The sequence below is a fragment of the Nesoenas mayeri genome (assembly GCF_963082525.1).
Source record: "Nesoenas mayeri genome assembly, chromosome: 4".
In the NCBI taxonomy this organism is placed as follows: Eukaryota; Metazoa; Chordata; class Aves; order Columbiformes; family Columbidae; genus Nesoenas; species Nesoenas mayeri.
In genome coordinates, this window is record NC_137540.1 from 51,788,385 (window position 1) to 51,810,742 (window position 22,358).

At 35.8% G+C, this 22,358-nt stretch overlaps 1 protein-coding gene across 1 annotated transcript in view; it reads left to right on the plus strand.

The window, feature by feature from the left end:
• Positions 1-18,741, plus strand: part of KCTD8 (potassium channel tetramerization domain containing 8) — a gene marked incomplete at both ends in the record, with an annotated part of 97,633 nt that extends 78,892 nt beyond the window's left edge. The window contains one exon of the mRNA XM_080343556.1: positions 18,281-18,741. Within this exon, the coding sequence (XP_080199682.1) occupies positions 18,281-18,741 (461 nt within the window). The remainder of the gene's footprint in view (positions 1-18,280) is intronic.
• Between the last annotated feature and the right edge of the window lie 3,617 nt (positions 18,742-22,358).

The following is a 22,358-nucleotide window of genomic DNA, read 5'->3' on the forward strand; positions in this document are numbered from 1 at the left end:
CACAGATAGGACGTATTTATAGCACTGATTGTGAAAAATACAGGCTTTATCAAAAACTACAATATTTTAAGCACATGGATTTAAGTTATTTTTTTCCTAGAAAAAGTAATTTTAAGAAAAAAACCAGATGATTTCCAAAAGCATTGGAAGTTAATTTACTAACTTTGAATTCTGTATTTTACGTATGCGAATTTCCCCACTTTCATTACATTATTGTACAAAAATGCAACAAGCATCCTACTTGCTGAAATGGAATAACTTATGTCTTAGAGCAAGAGACAAAATTCAAAAACCACCCTGAGTAAGATGAGAAGTAATTCCATTCTAGATGCTTATATATTTTTAAAAATGCAATACCTCCACTATGAATAGATATTAGAAATATCTGTGTATTCTGTTTTCTTATTATGAGGATCCGCTGAGGGGGATAAATTACAAACAAACAATATCATTGACAATGTTGAAAAGTCAAAGAAGTGTGAAGAATGTGTTTTAATTTTATTTTGTTTTTTATACAAGTAATGGTGGAAAGCATCTCATGGCTGTTTTAAAGAATCTAGTTTAAAGACTTTCACTAAAGAAATAGAACATATAGCCAAGATTGTGCCTCTTGCTTCATGTTAGCATAATTAGAACATATCCAGCTAGGATAGTGAAATACCACTGTATTGCAGTCACCGTTCCCAGTTTGTTAAGTCCCTAAGTTGTGGTTGTGGGTAAATGGAAGGACACAGCAGGAAAGGGAGTTCACTCTACACATATCCTTATTTTGTTCTGTTTCATTTTAAATTGACAGGCTCTTTCAGAGGAAATCTAAAAGTTTTTGTTCTGTCAATAACATTCCCCGCCAGTGTTCATCTCTCATCTGCAACCTCTCCTGGGACACAGGCAGCTCTAAAACTCTGCCATTCATGCACACTGTGGATAACACAAAAGCTGAATCTTAAGTATCTTATCTGATGTGAGGAATGTTGGGTTCCATATCAGCACATTTTTCTTCCTCTTTTCCACATTTGCTTATAGTGTTTAAGACTAATAAAAAACAAATAAGAAGGGATAATTTTGTAAACTTTTGACTGCAGAATGAAAATCAGACAAAGTCAACCAGCAGTGGCCAGAAGAACCAATGTTGCAATCACTGGATCTTTATTCATCTTTTCCACTAATTTGTTAAACCACAGTACTACTATGACATACCATGCATCAGCAGACCAGCAACACTAGTAAGAATGTAAAAGAGAGACTTCTTCTAGAGTCTCATGAAATAAACCTGTTATCTGGTTTACAGTCTTGATTTTACTTTCTCTTGCCCAGCTGTACTTTATTTTGTAACCCCAAAATAAATCTGGATTTTTTTTTTTTTTTTTGTAAGAAATCAGTGGGATTTATTGTAGTGTATTTTTATTATCCAGTTGTCATAGAATACTTTCACCAGTAGATGTCGAAGCATTTTTGAGAAGGAACGACTCACATTTCACAGATGGAGAAACTCAGGCACTGAGACAAAAGCACCCTGATTTTCATATTGACATTGAAAAGTAGAAGAAATTTACATTATCAGGCACAAAACAAATTTGTTCAGGGTAACTGCCTTGTTGCACCTGAAAGCTCAACGTACAGCTGAATAGGAAAGATATACTACCATTGGTAAAGCTTGCATAAATTACACTACCATCTAAGGGAATTAAAATAGTAATACTAAGAGAAACAAGTATGTAGGAAGCAAAATATTTCACTATAAGAAGCCTGAGACCAATGAATGTAATGACAGAAGAGTATTTTGAACCTGGGTTCCTTTCTGGGGAAAACAAAAAGTGAGAAGAAAGGGCACACGCTGCCCTTTCCCTGATTAATAACTGTACAGATTGCACATGGAAACTGGAGTCACTGAAGTTGCATCATTGGCCCCTGGCAGTTCTTATGTATATAGACTGGTCTTTTCTGCCAGCTCAGGTTGGTCACAGAGAAGAAGCACCATTTCAGCTGTCATCAGAAGCAGGTTTCAGTTTGGGCTGCTGTTGGAAACTTCCAAATGCAGAACTGCAATGCTTATTATTGACTCATGTTGACCTCTGTAAGGCAATAAATGAGTCTTGTATTCTGAAAGAGTAAATATTCTCAAGCCTTATGGCTATTAGAAGAAAGATGTGTTTTCGTATCCCTGCCATTTATGCTTTTCTTAATTTTCACATTTTCTGTGTTTTAGTTTTTTGTACAACTAAGATATGATAGCTCTTACATGAATGCAATGAAAATGCCGACTACTATTAAATAATATTATATTTATTATAAATGATCGCTTACTAAAAACATTGAATGTTACTTCTCTACCTCAGTGACTTTTTTTTCTGTGATAGTATTCCAAAGTAATTTTTCCACCTGCTGGTCAATCCTCTGTTGAGCCAAGGGTGAGAAAATAAAATAAGATAAAGTAAATTAGTTATCTTTAACAAAACTCTAGTAAAACCACTATTGACTGTACCTTTGGTCAAACTGAGGTAGAGCTATAAGTGATAATCACAGTGAGGTTACCACTTTCTCTATGATGGTTTTACTATAAGGTAGGTTACTATTGACAAAATTAATGGGTTTTTTTGACAAATTAAATTTGATGTAAAAAATTTTCAACAATGTTTTCTGTCTACCCTCCCAAGATAAATTTTAATGTATTTTTTCTTTCTGTTCTTATGCTTTTTGTTACTATGCAAACCTACAAAAGCCACTTAGCTCCCAATTTAAACATTCTTCAGGGAATTTACGGGAATATAGGACGGTGGTGAAATGTGTAAATAAATGTGTCTTTCTTCTCTAAAATTCTCTTGCATTTTCTTGTAGGACTTTTTTTGTTGTTTTCTTTGCCTTCATTAGGGCTAAATCAGACATTGACTAATAATAACTATCTTCTGATACTTCTAAGAAATGTTTGGTGAATATCTCAAGACTTGGTATCTTTATTTAAAAAAATCTAAGAATAATGTAAGAAATGAATTTTTCACTCAAGAACACTGTCACTTTCTTTAGATAGACTTCTGTACTCAGTTGTCATTCAATTTGCAGGACAGTAGAAAATCAGTCCATGTTTTATTATTTAACATTGTTATTATTAAAAAACTTTGCAAATATAGTCAATATTTCAAGAAAAAATAGTTTAAACAAACACATTTCAGTCTGAGCTGGGCATAATTTATTCACTGCAAACTGTAGCAAGTGACTAAATGTCTCAGTGATGTATTTCCTGGTAGATATCTGAAACATTTGGAATAAGAGGAGGATGAGTTCTTTATACCCTTTCTAATGCTCGTTTCACCTGGGAGAGGAATTAGAGCCTTTTTCACTTGATCTGGAATGGAAGTCTGGCATGTAAATGCAATTATTGGATGCAACTAGCAGTCACTGCACAGAAGGTATTTCTGTAAGGGATGAGGGATTTAAGGAATAAATAAATATTGCAGGGAAGATTTCACCACTAAGAAATTACACATCACGTTGAACATGTAACCAAATTATATAGTTTCTGCAGGGCGAATTTACAAGCCTAAAGCTCAAAACAGTCCTGTTGCTGCTTATCCCTTGAGCTGCAAGAGATGGGAGGAATTCGTTAGTAAGATCTAAGATGAGGCAAGAAAGTGTTGTAGAAAGTCTTGAGGAGAGCATGGAAGAGTCAACTAGGACCTGTCTGTTTCATAGACGTTAACTGCTGCTTAACCAAGAACAGAGGAAAGTCTTCTGGCAAATGGTATTTTCAACAGAAATGAATTATGCATGCTCTTGTTTATATTAAAAGCAACATGGATTTTTAGCTTTACATGGACTTGCTTAGAAATATGAAGAAATATGAAGAATTAAATTGTATTTCTAAGTAAGACTTCGTTTTCCACCTCTCCCATCCTAACTTTAAGTATCTAGCTGTGGAAAATACTACTGTATCTGCTGCCAGAGCATCTGCTTTGTGTTGTTTAAAAAACCCCTTTTTTTGCAGTTTATTGCTTTTGTCTTTGTTTCTCACTCTCTACATTAAATCTCTCAGTTTTGTGTCAGATTTGAGTTGCTTGTCCTTCACACTTAAGGCCTTTGGTTGCCTTTCCTCACACAGACCCTACCATTTGCTGTTGCAGTGGTAACTCAGCCTCAAGCATACTATGGTGATGTCATTGCTCACGTTCATGTCAACTCTGACTTGAGTGAGACAATATCACTAGCATCTGCAAAACTGTTATGTTATTTTACTTCAAAATCCTCCTTAAAAGTCTCTGTTTCTGTGCTGCTCATATAAATTATGACAAAAGATGAGACAACAGGAGTTATGAGAAAACGAGCCTATCGTGCTGACCAATACTGCATTTTTTGGTACTTTCCCATCTGTCTGTCTCTTCCCATCTGTTGTATCTTGTCTTGTGCTTAGATTTTAACCTGTTCAGGGCAAAGGTCATCGATTAATTAATGATGATGCAGCCCAACCACATTATGCACAGTGTAGCCCATTACTAGAACATCAAATCTGCAAGGAAAATAGAATTAGTATTAATAAAAATAATCACCTCAGTAATAGCAGTAAATAATTTTTAGACTTTCCTTTTTGTTACTTTTATAGGATTAAAAGATGACAAAACATTTAGGTTAGTTCAGGATACATAACATTGTTTTTATCTTCAAGTATTATCTAAGAAGTGTATGAGGAAATTTTACAACATTTCAAATATTACTGCTAAGAATCCCTGTATGTTTTGAATTTTTAAGTATGACTAGTGCAGTCCTGTCCCTTAAATGCTGTCAGATCTGTGTTGTCAAAATCACAATTTCTTCTGCAAATACTCAGGATTTCTTTTAAGAACTTCCTATTGTCTTTGCTTCACTGTAGTGTTAATCTGTGTCATTTCACTGGTTCCCAAGAAGAATTCATTTAATGAATTCAGCCTTCAGTCTTTTAATCTGTTTTTGGGTTCACATCATATAGTCAATATTTTGTTTGTGTGAGTATGGATATATAATATTTTTAGATGCAAATGATTTGCAAACTATTCTTTTTTTTCCAGAGGACAAGATGTGTACAGAGAGAATTTATTATCTTTTACATATTCAATAACTTTTATTTTACTTAAATATATGCCATATAAAGATGATTGTGTTTCTGCATATATATTGTGTAGTTATTTAGTTGGGGTGAATGCTGTGAATGTTCTGTAAGGCTCATCTGGGAATTTGGATCTAAAGATAGTGAGTTATTGTCAGCATGTGGTTTTATATTTTATGATGCAATGATCCAATTTTGTATTGTTTTACTTTATTTTTCATGTACCAGACCTTAATTATAAAATACATGAATGGCACTGCTGCAGTTGAAATGTTAGTCTGAAATGTACTTCATGCTGTGTACATAGGGTGAGAAAGACCTCGTAGATGACCATCACTTTTACTTAGGGAAAGCTTTCCATAAACATTCCTGGTCTTCTCACAGAATTCTTGCAGATTGAGACATTTCAGTTATCCTGAGGACCAGTAAGGAAAGGCATAAAACTATACAAATTTAATCTGAGTATATTCTGAATTGCTGCCCTCTTAATTCTTGAACGAGTAAGATAATTCACTGTGGGCTCTTACCTGGTTCATTTAATTCACTGCCCATTCTCAGTAATCAAAAATGCTGACTTGATTCTCATGTGCATTTCCCATTGTTTTGCACTTGCTTACCACCTAAAGTGTGATTGGAAGTATCGTGTAAGCCTGCAAGATTGCTGGTGTCTGAAATGCTTCTTTAATGTGAGACTTTTTTTATTGCCAAATCCAGTGCATGGTTTTTTGACTTTCTGCTAGCATTCTGTAAATTCACATTAATATTAATTTATTTTACATGCCAGTAGGAAAGAAACCTGTAAAATTGAAAGAGCTGGAAGGAAGAAATGAAGATTACACGTTTTATTTAAAGCATTTGACAACATAATTAACAAAGCAATGTGAGATGACACTATACAAACAGCAATAGAAATTATGAATGAAAAAAAAATTGGTTTAGTATCTGAAATCAAATGGAGAAGTAAGCCACAAAGTTGAAAGATTACTATATCCCCTGTTGTTACTTGTTTCTTTTCTGTTGCTCATACTGATTAAACAATATAACCAAGGCTAAGGACACCATCAGTCTCCAAAGAAGAGAGTTCTTACCCATCAATTGTGAATGAACTTTTCTTAAAAGAAAATATCAAAACAAAGATTACTGAAATTGCTTTGTTAATCACTCTTCCTCTGCTTTAAATTCATGTTGGAGTGTGTAAGAGAGAAGCACTGATTTTGGAAATGAGCAAATCCCTGAAGTCCCACTGAAATAAGCTTCTGACTGATAGACTTTATTTGATATGGCTTCTTTTTATGTTTCCTGTATACTTTTATTGAAAGTAAACTATATTTATAGTTTATATAGTTTTCATTATTTTATAATGAGGACATTATTAAGTCAATATAGGTAATGTATGTGTGTGTCACGAGAAGGCAAGTAATTGCTTTACATAGGTTTCAGATTCCTATAAGCCATCACTAGGAAGTGCAGTCCGTTCTGGAATATTCTTTCCTGTCCCTCTGGTGCCTTTTGTTCTGGCACAAGCATTTATGTGGCCACACAGGGAGCCACATCTGACAGCTGAGAACTTAAAACTGATATAGGACAAACAAAATGTGAATGATTCAAAGAATAATGTTGCTTATCTGAGTGGAAAGAGACTCAGCTTCACATTGCCTAAAACTCTGATTAGGGCTTTGCCAAACACAGACCCAGTGGCTAAAAGACTATTTCACAGCTGAGCAGATGCCCAACCAATATTAATATTTACAAAGCAGAAGGCAGCTGCCAGCAAGGTGGTTGAAAATAGACAGAAATTCCTGATTGACTTTCAAATAAATATGTCCTTAGAAGTAACTGGAAGGGAACAAGAAAGGGGAATGATAATATCTGGCAACTGTAGAAGGAGCCCCAAGGATCAGGAAGCTGTATCAGGGATAAATAGGGATTTAAAAGTCAGCGTTCTTCCCCAGTCCAACAGCTGTTTCCTCTGACAGCAGTCAGAGGACACCAAATAGGATATAGAACTGAGCCTCTAAACCCACAGGGCACAGGATAAGCAGTTATTTACAGTTTGACCTAGGAGTCTGGGAGGGAAACGTGTCAGGGATGTGTTTCTGCAGTATGAAGATGGAGTGAGTGTGTTTCTTTTTTGTCACTTCTGCATTTATAAAGCTTTTTTAAGTGCGTTGTCAGCTTTTTTTTTTCTTAATTCTGCTTGTAACTTAATCCTGTGTTAGAGATAATTTCAAGAAAATGTTGAAGAAAGAACAACTTAAAATACATTTGCATCCTTGATGCTGAGATTCTCTTGTAGTGCCCAGTATCCTGGTGTTGAAAGAATAAGAATGGACTTGTCCTTATAACCAGAAGGACTACAGTTGGAGCTTGAAGACTGGAGTCTGGGTCACCCTTCCAGTGATCAGCATTAATGAAGTAAACTTTCTGTCAGCACCACTTAGGGGAAAGAAACACTGAAGTCTTAAAGGAGTTTATAAGAGCAACATGTTAAAATGTCCTACTTTTGATACTATTCTCCTGATTCCTTTTTGTGGTAAATTGAGAATATCACTCTAGATAACTCTTATTAACTTTCAGATGCCAAATTAATACTTTGAAGATAATTTGGTGGATTTTAATATCGATTAACTATTTCATTAAGGGAAAACATTGCATCTAATAAGTAACTAATAAGCATTTTTCATGGACAGAATAAAAAATTTTAGCTCTTAACTGATAGCCACTAAAAAATAACCAGTCAAAAAAGTCAAATAACATTAGCACACAGAGCTGAGCACAAACCTACTTGACAGTTTGGAAATGAATGGCAAGCTCATATACCAGATGTTGCTGAGATATACAAACAGTATGAACTGCTTACTGTAGGAAGCAAAGTTGTGGAAGAGGTGCTTTTTATGAGAGTTGTTCTCATTTGTCAGGTATAGCGCTGCATCCATTTCTGAAATATTCTTCAAGCATCAACATTATTTTAAGTACTGACATTTTCAGATTTGGGGCAAAAGTAAAGTATTTCTATGGGTGGAGAAACAACAAATTTTCCATTCTACATGTAAAACGCATTTGTTTCAAAATAATTAATTTCTAAAAAACCAAAACCCTTCAACCTCAAGGTCACACTCAGTCTTACTGCTACTGGTATAATGTTTGCCTTTTTTTGTTATTACTCCTCTGTCAGTGGAGGTTAATATAGTATGTGACCATAATGGAAAAATTTGATGACTTATCTGGGGCTTCCTTCAGGAAGAAAATTCTTTACTGCTTCATTGAGTCCTCTTACTCCGAATAACTTACATACAAAATGTGAAGCATCTGGTGGAGTCTGGAAGTTTGTGTTGTCTGTTAGGAACTTGTCAGATACTTTTACAATATTCCTTTTGCTGTGAACCTTGTGGAAACTTGTTAAAATTTGCTTCTGGGATTTTGCAAAAGGTCTTGCAATCTGTTTGCTAAACAGTTGTCTCTTCAAGAATAATCGGGAGGGTTGACATCTTTGGCTGTGAAGTATTGACTCAGAACTGTAGTCTTGAAATTGATAAAATCTGCCATGCATACAGTGGATGGATATTGGTGGTTTTCTGACTTTCGATGTTGATTCAGCTTGTATCTTACCTATTCTAAACATTTCATTTAATTCTTGTATCTCCAGCAGAGCATCAATGCAGTAGCCATCTCTGACTCCACAAAATAAAAATATCCTCTTCAGTATTTGACTTTGTCTGTAGTTGGACATGGAAAAATATGAATCTTTCCTGTTATCTTTAGCTTATCTGCCAAGAAAAGACACTTCTCAGAATGATGACAATTTTTTCAGACTAATATATTTAATAAAAAGCTATGGATTCTTCATTGGTTTTACTGAAATGCAACAAATTGTCTGTGTCAGAATTTCACTGGAAGTCCCCTATTTAAGTGCTGTTGCCTACCACAAAATCCAGTTGGAAAAGTAACAAATGAAAGTAGTACAGTTTTGTTATTTGTTCAAAACAAGGTTAAGGTGAAGTACCTAAGGAAATCAAGCAGGGCATATCTTTGCATATCTTCTTATTGCATATCTTCTCTCATTCCAAATATAAAAAAGAATAGTTCCTTTTCTATATATTAATTAGTCTTTTTATATTGTGAATAATCTCAATATTTAAAATACAGCCTGACTGGAAATAAACAAATATATTTTCTTCATTGATTTATTTAACTCATTCTACTGTACCCTTTCTGGAAGTTAGTTCAACATCAGGTGGTAGTAAATGTGACAGAAAAATATTTTTATGTTGTTCTGTCAGTTGTTTGATTGGTTGGTTTTGGTTTGTTTTTGGTTTTTTGTTTTGTTTTTGAGACAAAGCATATCACTTTCAGGCATGCAGTCCTAATCTGAAAGATGAATTGGTTCATTCACCTCAAGTACCATATAACCATTCACACACCATCGAGCTTAACACTATTAAAGGGTAATTTCCCCTGTGGGAGCTATGCCCAATACAGCTGCAATCTCTACACAGTGTCTTTTTATCTTTCCATGGCAGGTAAGGAGATCTAAATAAACGGCTTCATCAAGAGTGCAATCACAGACACATTCTTCTTAATGAAATATCCATGAAATACCAAATAAACACTCCTAAAAGTCTTCTACTACTAAACAGTCTTAATACTCCTGAATTCCAAGAAGACTTCAGTGTACAGTTCCCTCTTTGAAATTTTGTGTTGGAATCGAAACATGTAAGATACCTCATGGTCTTGGCAGTGGAGGACAAGAAATATTATGGGAAAAAAATGTATTTTCTAATGTAGCAAAATGTTTCAGAATAATCAAGGAGTATATTTTGACTTCATCTCATAATCACTATGATTTTTTAAAAATTTCTCATAATTTCTTTAGCTTCTCTACAATGACTCATTGAACATTCTATTATTATTGGTTCTATATTCTAGCAAAGATGATGATTAAATTGATGGTGAAGTTTGATTTAGAACATAGTATTTTCACATGTTCTTGCTCAAATATTTAGGGGCTAAAGTATTATCTGCCATAATTTTGTTTGGTTTCACCTAAAGATGAATTTTCCAGGGATGTCAGTAAAAACATGCTTTCTGAGTAAAGTCCTGAAAAGTTATAGAAATCATTCTAACTTCCTTATTTTTTTTTTTCCCTGTAATAAAAGACAGCATTGTTCCATCATTTCTGCTTTCACCATTAAATTGCTTTCCTTTTAAGACTTTTTTTTTTTTTTTTTGCATTCTCACTAGAAAGAACAGGCTTTATTTTTGAATTAAGTTTTTTGTAACTGGAGGTCGCAGAGTGTGTTGTCTTTGACTTGAATGGCATCAACATTTAAGTCTAAAACCTTTTTTTGAAATGAGTGCAGTTTTGGACCCAGAATCACAGCTCAGAATCAGCTTGTTAGTAGAGCCAAACGTTTATATAGCCTGTAGATAAGAATTAGAAGCTTTGTCAGAGCAAAGGGTGTATTTGCAATAATGTTTTGGTAACATGTGAGTAACCCGGGTGCTGTTCTTCATGTTAGGAAAGCCCTGATGAGATTTGCAAGACCTCTCTGTGGCAGTCTCATCTGAAAGCTGACTTCCTTGGCTTTCTTAGGTCACATAAAATTCAGATTCTGCTCAAATTACTGAATTTAATGTGTCAACAGTGCTGGCCTTTTGCCCAGTAAATCAAAGCCTCCCAGATACTAATCCTCTTTTGTGCCTGAGGGAAGTTAACTCACTTCTTCCAAATGAATGTTACCCTGAAGTAGCTGAAGGTGAAGGTAATGTTCTCTTTACTTTATTGAAGTTATTCTACCTTGCATTGACTAAAGCCACACCTGCATTGGGTCAAAGAAGATGGAAGTGTGAATATTTGGCTATCCATAGCAATTTATTACTCAACTGAAAAGATGAAGAATGTAAGGAAATGCTGAGTTTCAGTCCTCCTTTCTGAAAAATGCTTTACTATTACACACTAAGCTTAAGGGCCTTTTATCCAAAAAGTCGTACGAAATTTTGTACCAGATGAGACCCAAACTGGAAAATGAATATATACATATATATACACATACCTATATATATATTTATTTTTTTTTTACTTGAAGTGATTTGAAACCACACAGCGTAAAGTCTCCCACACGAAGTTTTATTCCACTGAAATTTCTATGCTGGACTCTTCAATTCTTCCTGTAAATGCAACCTGTCAAGCTCAGAGCTTGTCAAAAGCACTCAGATATTTCTCAACATAGTATTACTATTGTTTGCGTAGGATGTTCAGAATGGATAAATTTCATCCACAGGCACAGGGGCTGCTAAGGACTGCATACCATTTAATTCCTGTATAGGCCTTCCTATTAGTCTTAAAACAGAAATTAGGTGAGGCATGGCCTCCCCTCTCCTCCCTTTCCCAGCAGGACTAAGTTAGATGTAAATTGCAATACCTAAAATAAGGACACCATTTTCCTTGACAAACTATATGGAATTAAAAAAAAACCTACATAAATTCTTACTGCTAAATCCAACCAGTGGATTTAGCTTGATTCTGCAGTGCATTAAAGAAGACAGGGTGCAGTGGTCAGGAAGTCCTTTGTAAATTTACCTCCCATAAGGCTTTTTGTAACCTACAGATCTAGTCGTAAGAGGCAAGCTGAATGAATTCCTTGTTGCTCTCAGGGAGTGAACACATCTGTTGAGCTATACCCTACGAATAGGATTTTGCTTCTAAAACTGGAAATATCATTAACATGCCACAGAAAATGTCAGGGGTTTAGAGCTATCCTTTTATAATTCTTAAAAATAATCTTTTTGAAAATAAAATCAAAGTTAAATTAGACATAAAAGATAATCATTTACCATTGAAGTGTGATATTAAGTACTCAAAAGTCTGGTAATGAAAATGTTCCCACAGTAGCCATAACCTGTCATCAGATTTCACAGGTGACTTCTCTCTAAGGATTCCATTCAGTTTAATAATTTGAAAGTTGGTTAAAGATAATAAAAAAAACCTAGATACTTAAGATGGTAAATCCATCATAATGTGAGATTTAATGAGTATTTTTTCTGTTATTGTATATTAATTATAGCTATTTTTACTTAGATTCTTAAGATTAAATCTTAAAACGCAATCTTATACTCACTCTGAATATAATGTAATTTTGAGATAGTAACTAGAAGAAGAGTTCACTCAGGGGCTTAACATAGTTCTGTACCAGACTGAAGGTCTTGTGTAGCCTATAAAAATAAGGATTTTTCTCTATTCAAAACAACGTGGAAAAAAATTGCATTTCATGCAAAATCATGTGTGGATCACATACTGCAAATATTCTCAAGCATGCAAAAATTATGAATCAAACTGCAAATAGTATTATTGAATTACATTTGTTTTACAGATACGAATAAAAATAACTTTTGTTGCTTTATTATTGTGTTTCTGAGCCTTCCAGTACAATCAGTCAGTTAAAAACCATGTGGTCCTGTTTTCATATTCGATTAAATCAGTTAAAAAAAGGAAACAATTCACATCAGGTTTTTGTTAACAATTCTGCTGCAATGTATTTAACATGCATTCTCAATAAAGTTTTTGCTAAAAAAAAATTTAGTATATGAAGACTTAGTTCTGTTTATAGCTATATCTGTTCAAAGGAACTTTTAATTGGGTTATTTGATTAGTATCTAGTATATGTAATAGATTTTTTTAAAATTACATTTGAAGCAACAGAAAATTATGAAGATAAAATACCCCCAAGAACCTTTTTTTTTTCACTAAAATTGCATCATAGAAAAAGTCAAGATTTTGGGCTTTTTTGCTTGGTCTTTTTTAATGGTTTAGCTTTTTTATTTAATTCAATAAACAGGCTTAGTTTTTTTTAGTGTGGTAAGGGGACTGATAAACTCAAATAATTTAACTTTTTCATGTGTATTTTCTGGACATACATTAAAAGTAGCGACTCTTCAACAGATTCCATTCTTCTTGATTTAGGTACTGCATATAGAACACATTTAAAATGTTGGATTTATTTCGTTTCTTAATGACTATTTTTATATCAGCTTAAACTCTTATCTATATGTCTTACATCCAGCTATAACTGTTTTACTCCAAAACTAAGATTTTACATCCTTCACATCAATACAATTGTTATTAAAATAGCTAACTTCGGCAATTTAAGCATATGTTCACAAGTTCGTTTACATTCCACAGTAAAAATAAACTGATTTATAAAAACAAATGATCTTTGAGACACTGTAGGAATAAAGTAGCTGAGTGAGGAAGAAGTTCATTCGTGCATCTGCCACTGCACATACAATGAACTGGACATCTGACCTATGGAGAGAGGAGAACAGAGCAGGCAGGTTAATTGGATTTGAATATGATTTCCTTTATTTTAAGCTTGATGTACTACTATTTAAGAAAATAAGTGTATACAAGAACTGCAATATAGATAAGCAGAATATCATTATTTTATGCTTTTAATTATTCCAGTGTGGTATTTTTGTCTGCTGCAGGAGACAGAGCTAAGGAAATCTTCAAATTCAGTTTGCGCTTTATGAACATCCATAAACAATCTAGTCTTATCTAAGGTTTATTTGACTTCCACAAGTTCATGGCTACAATTTTCAACCAATAGTTACTGGACAGTGGATGGTTTGCTGTAGTATTTGTTGTGTTCTGTTCCTGACTGGAGCTCTTATGCTTAGTTATTGTTTGACATGGAAGTCAGAGCAGTCTTCTTCTGGTTCTTGTGTTGGTTGTTGTAATTTTCCCTGAAGAGAATTAGGTTTATAAGTTTCTAGTTCATTTTCCATGAATACTTTGTAGTAATTGCTTGAAACTGATCATATTTTCAGTCAGTTTTGGCAGGTGATATTTGCTAAAATATATGCAGAGAGCACTAAATATAGTCAAAGTAAATGTAATATGGCTTCCAGATTAGATAAATGTTGTTGAGATACTCTCTAAGGTCTGCTAGACTTGGGAGCCTTATAGCTGCTGTGGTAGAAGTGGTAAGTCCAGTTAAATGGAGAGATTACTTTCTGACTTTCTTGAAGAATGGAAGCCATTTAAAAGCAATAAAGGAAAAAGAAAAATTGGGAAATCCAGTGTCTACTGGAACTGCATGGAGAAGCTGGAGAACCAGCAACAGATGGGAGATCCTAGAAAGGACAGGAGCAGGAGGGACAGGTAATAAGTCAGTGAAGTTTTGTAGTGTTATATGCACAGTGGAGCAAATACACTTTCTCTGAGATTTTAAGAAGTGTTCTGCGCTCCTGGGAATAAGTAGTTTCAGGTAGAGTGAACTATCTGAAGGTATTTGGTGCTATTCTGGAAGGGCTGAGGAAGTACAGCAGACACAGAATCCCATCACACAATCCCAGCCACAGAGGAATGTGCCAACATAGAGGGTAACAAGGATATATTTTCTGAATTAGAGATGTAGCTAAATTTATCTTATAATTCTTGATGTTGAAAATCAAATATCTTCTGAGGATTCTTTCTTACAAATTCTTTTGGGTTTCAGCAGGCGGAAAATATTGCTAGAAAAGCCTCCTCTCTAGCAGAACTGTCACTTCTGTTAATAACACACTATTGAGCGAGAAGTGCAGGAGCATATAAAAAATTCTTTGTGAGGGAGGATTTGTTAATTTTTAAAAGTAGAGGTGTGGGAGAAACCTGTGTTTGGATTAAAGTCATTGTGAATTTAGGCAATCCAGTGAAGCATACAGAGTTCAGTGCTGTAAGGTACTGAACCTTAGGGCTCTGATCCAAAAAGTCATTTAAATACCTGCCTATTGTCAGACGCCTGAATAGTCTTGTAGCAGGAAATGGATTTTTTTATATTGCTGAAGTTGTATTTCAGTGTTGTTGTTTGTTTGGTTGGTTGGTTGTTTTTTTTAAATAGATACTTAGCATATTGCAGGTTTGAGCCCTTGGAAAGCAAGGCATACCAATAAAGAAGTAAGTATAAAGAGACCAACTAGAAATACTGTCTTGATTTATGAGGTTACAGCAAAAAAAATGTACAGGACAGAGTTAAAGACTACGGAGTGTTGATAACAGAAAACTTTAGTTTCTTAGTCATAGATAGTGTTGTAACATTTGAAGCAAAGACTGTAAACTAGATTAGATATTGATGTTAATCATGTTAGTGAAAATCGGAGTAACAAGACTGATTAACAACCTGGTTTTATAATCACATACTGCAAAACCAGAGTAATTCCTTAATGCCAGATGACTCTCTAGATTCAGCATAATCATACAATCATTTTGAGGCATGAAATGTCAGATACAACAAGTAAAGGAAGTTACATAAATGTATTTAAGGAGGTGAACATATTTCTGGAAAAGGAAGTGAAGTTGCTGCACCCACACACTAAGTATTTGAGTTCAATATAATGAAGTAGAAAATTGCTTGTGATTTTCACTCAGAATAATGTAAGTACAAGTCCTGATGGATTGTTGTCTCTTCAGATCTTGATTATTCATGGGTTTCTCTAGGCAGGCTACAGGAATGTGACACAGCATCCTGGGATGCTGGCTAAAACAAAAGAGAAACAGACTATTGAGTGCTGCTGTTGTTCTATTACTATTTATTGGCTTTTGTGTTTTCCTTTGTTTTGTTTTCCCCTGTGTCTCATATAAAATATTGAAATCTTCTTAGATTCTTTTGAATCATAGAACTGCACTGTCAAAAAAGATACTAAGAGTATTCATATTGCTTCTGCATTCTTTATAATTGTAATTCTATTTCTAATTTGTAATTTTGAAAAACAGAATACTAAGTGGCTCGAAAATATATTTGCAAATCTGTCCCAGTAACTCAAGGCTGAGATGTCATACCCTGAGTTTTGGCATTTGCAAAGGCAGTTACTCGATGCTAGTGGTGTTTGGGTAAACTGTAAGGTTGATCTAGTTTTGTAAGATATTTAGTTACTTAAACTCTTTGGATTCTTTCAGGATTTGTAGCAGATACACAACTGCCAGTGAAGTTCCACTCTTCATTTCCATTTTGGTGCTTAAACATCTTTAAAATTTTTCTCTTTGGTCTCATCCAATGCTTCTTGAACTCTGTAGATATTTCTGTCAGCTTTAGATAGTGTCCTAAATTAAGATTGTGACGTTTATATGATGCCATCATAGCACCATTTCACTTCCCAGCTGAAGTTTTGAAATAAGGCTTCAGAAATGAAAATGCTTGTACAGATTTAGCAGCTACCACTTAATTTTCACATTCATATTCTGTTTAAAACTTCAAAGCAAAAGTGATATCTGGAGAGAATAACAGCCTAGATCCGATTTTCAGTTGTATGAAGTGGGGAGCAGTGTCTGCTGATGGGCCATCAGAGCTTTCTCCCTGCCATTGCAGTGAGCCTCTTTACCCATAACTTCATAACCTGCTTCTCCCTGCCATTTCATACAGTCAGAGATGTGTAACTGAACTCTGAGCTTGTGCTGAGGCAAGTGTAGGATAATAACTGACAGCAGGAAGTGTAGTGAAATCACTATGGGATAAAATATAAAAAGCCTGGACCCTGTCAGTAGTGAGCAATCTCTCTGTTATCCCCAGATTAATACACCTTTTCCTGTCCAGGGCTTCTGCAGAGTTGACATCTGCAGAGCATGGTATCAGTAGAGTGTTCTGGGAAGGCGAATTAAGAGCTTCCAAAAAAACCTGAAGCCCTTGGAATATTTCTATTGAAGTAAAGAGTTTGCAAATTTTATGGTAGTATTTTCCTAATACTACAAAATCTGATTTATCGTAATTAACTTCTTGGGCTGTAATGGCAAATGAGCTCATTTAAACTTGCATGCAGGGATTTCTGGTGCAGATAATCTGTGAGTGTGGTGGGTTGACCCTGGCTGGACGCCAGGTGCCCACCAAAGCCACTTGATCACTCACCTCCTCAGCTGGAGAGGTGACAGAAAACACAACTAAAGGTTCGTGGGTCGATATAAGGACAGGAAAATCATTCAGCAGTTACCACCATGGGCAAACCAGAATTGACTCTGAGAGGTTAGTTTAATTTATTACCAATAAAATCAGAGTAGGATAATGAAAAAAAAAAAACAAATCTTAAAAACACCTTCCCCCCACTCCTCCTTTTTTCCAGGGCTCAACTTCACTCCTGATTTTCTCTACCTCTGCCCCACCAGCAGTGGGGCATTGCACGTTGCATCTGCCGCTCCTTCCTCCTCAGGGGAAGGACTCCTCACACTCTTTCCCTGCTCCAGTGTGGGGTCACTCCCATGAGAGACATTCGTCCGTGAACTTCTCCAATGTGAGTCCTTCTCATGGGCTGCAGTTCTTCACAAACTGCTCCAGTGTGGGTCCCTTCCACAGGGTGCAGACCTTCAGGAACAGACTGCTGCAGCATGAGTCCCACACGGGGTCATGAGTCCTGCCAGCAAACCTGTTTCTGTGGGGGCTCCTCTCTCCAAGGGCCCACAGGTCCTGCCAGGAGCCTGGTCCAACACAGGCTTCCCATGGGGTCACAGCCTCCTTTGGTCACATCTACCTACTCCGATGTGGGGTCCTCCCTGGGCTGCAGGTGGGTCTCTGCTTCACTGTGGACCTCTATGGGCTGCCAGGGGACAGCCAGCCTCACCATGGTCTGCACCTCAGGCTGCAGGGGAATCTCTGCTCCAGCGCCTGGACCACATCCTGCCCTTCCTTATTCACTGACCTTGGTGTCTGTGGAGCTCTTTCTTTTACATATTCTCACTCCTCTCTCCTGGCTGCTGTTACACAGCAACTTTTCCCCATTCTTAACTGCATTATCCCAGAGGCAATGCCACCATCGCTGATGGGCTCAGCCTTGGCCAGCAGCAGGACCATCTTGGAGCTGTCTGACATTGGTTCTGTTGGATATACAGGAATCTTCTGGTGGCCTCTCACAGGAGCCAGCTCTGTAGCCTCCCCTGCTACCAAATCCCTGCGATGTAAACCCAATACAGTGAGCATTATGCACATTTCATTATCTGGATTCTTAGACAGGCAGTAAAGTTTTCCTTGCTGTAAACATTTTCAGGAGTGAGAATTTTGACAGTTGAACACACATGTAGGACCAGCTCTTCAAACTGTGTACCAGTCTGGTATAGTTCTTTAGACTGAAAGGAAACACCATCAAATCATCCCATTTGAGACTGAGTCGCTTTTTTCCAAATAGTAGCTGATCAATTTTCTGTGTAAACCAGTGCTTGCTTAATACTTTTTCTTTCCTGCCTTGTATTAGGGCCTCCCCAGCGAACTGTTTCACCCAAGCAAGACCATGAAGAAAGGAAGCATGACAAAGTCTTGGACAAGGGCAGTGAAAGTGGGACTTCCTGTAATGAGTTGTCCACCTCAAGCTGTGACAGCCACTCAGAAGCGAGCACCCCCCAAGAAAACGCCAGCAGCACTCAGCCATCCACAGCGCACCAGCCAAATACTCTGACTTTGGATCGTCCATCTAAGAAAGCCCCAGTGCAGTGGATGCCACCACCAGACAAACGCAGGAACAGTGAACTCTTTCAAACTCTCATTAGCAAGTCCAGAGAAACAAATCTTTCCAAAAAGAAGGTATGTGAGAAGCTAAGTGTTGAGGAAGAAATGAGAAAATGTATCCAAGATTTTAAAAAAATCCACATTCCAGATTACTTTCCAGAGCGCAAACGTCCCTGGCAGTCTGAACTCTTACAGAAATATGGGTTATAGTAATTAACTCTTTAATGACATATCTCTGGGGCATTTGATGTTTATTAAGTTACCACTAACTTACTGATGTTCTCCTTCTGGCCAACTCTGCCACCAGAGCTATTTCTGCTGCTTATTTATTTCAGTGAACAGTGGATGTTGGATAGTACATGGTTTCCTTAAAAATATATATAAAAAGATAGAAACTTTAAAAATACAAAAGGCGTCTCATCTAAACCACCTCTTAATAGAAAAGAAAAATGTGCATGGTCAAGAAAGATGGTTTTGAACTGTAGTCTGTTGAGCTTCATTATTGTTTTGGAACTAACCAAATAAAAGTCTCAATCATCAGTTAATGCCTTGTTTTATGTCACCAATAAAAATGACTCAGACTTTCTATGAATGAAGAGAAACAGGGTTTAAAATTCAATAGAACTGGTTTCAGAACTAATTCCCAAGGTTCTTTCAATGTTAATGCAATAAAGCAAATACCTATTTTGCATGAGCACAATATTACAAACAAATCACACAAGAACAAAGAGGTTGTCTGTTGCTTGGAGAATTATTTGTTTGATGCCAAGCCTATAAATGTAAAATGTCTAAGGGATTGAATTTACTATGTTCTCGATCTGTGATTTTTCTGTGTGTACAGTGTTCTGTATGTAAAGATGGTGTAAATATGCCTTATACTGTTTTATTATTGCACCAACAATGTTCATCTATTAGTGCTTGTCAGGATTATTTCTGTGAAATGCAAACTTATGGCAGATTGTGAAAACTGGTTTGATGGTCTGAAAGTTTCTGTTATGTTAGTCACTAAAATTGGAGAAAAATAAAAGAGACTTTAATGTATTTATTAAAAGAACCATCTGGTAGATTCTCTTGGCTGTTATCTCCTCTCTTTTCTAAAAATAGAATCAAGCAAATTTTTACTTTTTGTTTAATGTTTTCATGACTACCCTTCTGAAAAAACAAAACAAAACAAAACAACAAAACCCCACGTGTTTCAAGGATGGGTGAAAAATATTTATGGTAGTACCATCTAATTGGAACCACCATACAGACTTTCCAAGAGGAAGAGAGTTACAATAAGAAGCAGCAGTGAATGAACTAAAAAAACTTTAAAACCCGAGTGGTTTTACTAACAGAGCTGAAAGCAGTTCCAGTTTGACAAGTTCACAAAAATCAGCTTAGAAATGGAAGATTTAAAATATCACAACAGAGTGTGCTATGTTTACAAATGAAAAGTTTTCTATGAATAGTCAACTGTATATGACAAACCTATTTTCTCAGAACAGATGCAGGAAAATCAGTACCTTTCTCATTGCAACACCACCAAGAAAATGCCTGTGATTCAGCCAGCCGTAGTTAGAACGGGTAAGGAGCTCTGTAGCTTGCATGAGAGCTGCTGAGTTCTTGCAGACTTGCAATTATTACTGTGTGCACACACACGCACATTTAGAAGGCTCCATCACTGTATATATTATACAGCACGAACTGTACAATTGTGTCAGAAGAGATGCTTTATATCTGGTGGTAATTTTAACTGTTTAGCTAAAGAGGTCTTCTTGTGTGGTAATTTCTAGGGTTATTCCTGATGTCTGTATTATTTGTTAGTCCTTGAACAGACCAGCTTAAGAAAAGACTGCATACTTTTATAGTAGCTCAGCAACTTCATTCACTTTTTTTTTTTTTTACCTATCTAGAGCTAGTTACTCTCATATTCAGTTAATCATTTGGCTTCAACATTTCATCTTTAGCAAACAATTTTATAATTTGAAAGAGTCTATCTGGGATAAGTGGTGCAGTTTAGTGTGAAATCATTTGCCTTCTCAGATCTACCCTTATGTTTCCTGCTTGCTTCTTTCTCTGAGGTCCAAAAGACTCATTCCTCCTTTTGAAAGTTCCTTGCTTCTTAGGCATATTTAGCATTTGATTTCTCTCTCTGTTTAAATCTTTGGCTTCCTAGTCTTTACCAGATGAAATTTCCAACTATTTAACCATGACTTACTAATGCTAGTAAGTCATGTTTACAGTGGATAAAATTCTGTTTTGTTTAGTCCAAATTTAGACTATTTTTGAGAGCTCTTGAAAATCTTACACTGAGTCTTCACCTAGCCTTTTGAATCTGTCTTCATTGTACTTCTCACACCTTCTGCTGTTTTCTGTTACCTTTGTTTAGGCTAGGTTTCCATCTGGGATGATACCTTTTAAGTTCAGACAGCCCCTTGAACCTCCTCATAAAATCTTGCCAATGAGTTTGGATATTGGTTTGCCTTCCAAGTTAGTACTCCAGTCAGTACCTGTTTATGGTATGCTTAGGTGTTTGACCTCTCCATCCATTTTAATTTGTCTGTATATAGATGTTTTTATGAGCTTCATATTTTTTTTCTTTTAACATACTAGCTAAAATTTCTCAGATCATTTTTAATTTATTCTTGACCAGAAATGAATATTATCTTAATACATATCTTAATACATGGACAGCATAAAATTTATGATAACCTTAACCTCTTTCCATGTGTTCATGAGGCATGTGAGTGATGTGACAGATAAACTACATTGCTGTTACTTAGCAACCACACTGGCTTCTTAAGTGTTTTGGGTTTGGAATTGCATGGTGTACACTGTTCTGCTTTCAGAGTGAAAAACTGGAATGTGTTACAGTCAGAGAGAAAGTGGGAGAAAACCATGGCTCCTATGAATCCTTTAGTCATGTTCTCTAATTCTCATTGCACTTTTCATCCAACTCACACAGTGGTAGCTCCAACCCTATCTATGTGGTTATTAATCTAGTTTTCAGATTGCAGCCTGTGATTAGGTAGAAAGCAAAATGAGAGGCTTGGTGGAAGAGAAGATCTTGTGGATGGTTGGATGGATAAGGTTGGTAAGAAATTCCCTGGTGTTAAAAGAAAACTGTACTAGAGGCAGGAAAGGGTAAAGGCTGGGGGATTTAATTGTAACCCTTCATCTTCTGTTTTTCTTACTTTCCTGTGATAGCTGCTTTTTCTTTTTTTCCATTTCAGTCCCATTTTTCTCTTCTTTCTGTCTAATCACTTTGTTACACGAAGGCACAGTCTGCCATGGGGATCTGTGCCTTTTATTGGACTTCTGTGGAGGTGGTCAGTTAATTAAAATTTCACTGCATAAGAATTTTATTATTTTAAAATGGAATGCTTTTCTGGAAATGAAAGAGAGATTGAGATATTGACATTTGTCGATCTTAAATTAAAAAAAGGAATGTAAATACTAAAGTTTGTGTTTTTCTTTTAATATTTCAATTATGATTTATATCTTAATTTCAAGTTTTATAAGGTTGTGTTTTACTATTATATTTATGATAGATTCATAGAATAGTTTAGGTTGGAAGGAACCCCTAAAGGTCATCTAGTGCAACCCCCTCTGCAATGAGCAGTAACATCTTCAATTAGATCAGGTTATTCAGAGCCCAGTCCTGCCTGGCCTTGAACACTTCCAGGGATGGGGCATCCACAGGTTCTCTGGGCAGCCTTTTCCAGTGCCTCATCACACCTATGGTGAAGAATTGCTTCCTTATATCGAATCTAAGTCTACCCTCTTTTAGTTTAAAACCATTGCCCCTTATCCTATCATAATAGGCTCTATGAAACAGTTTGTTT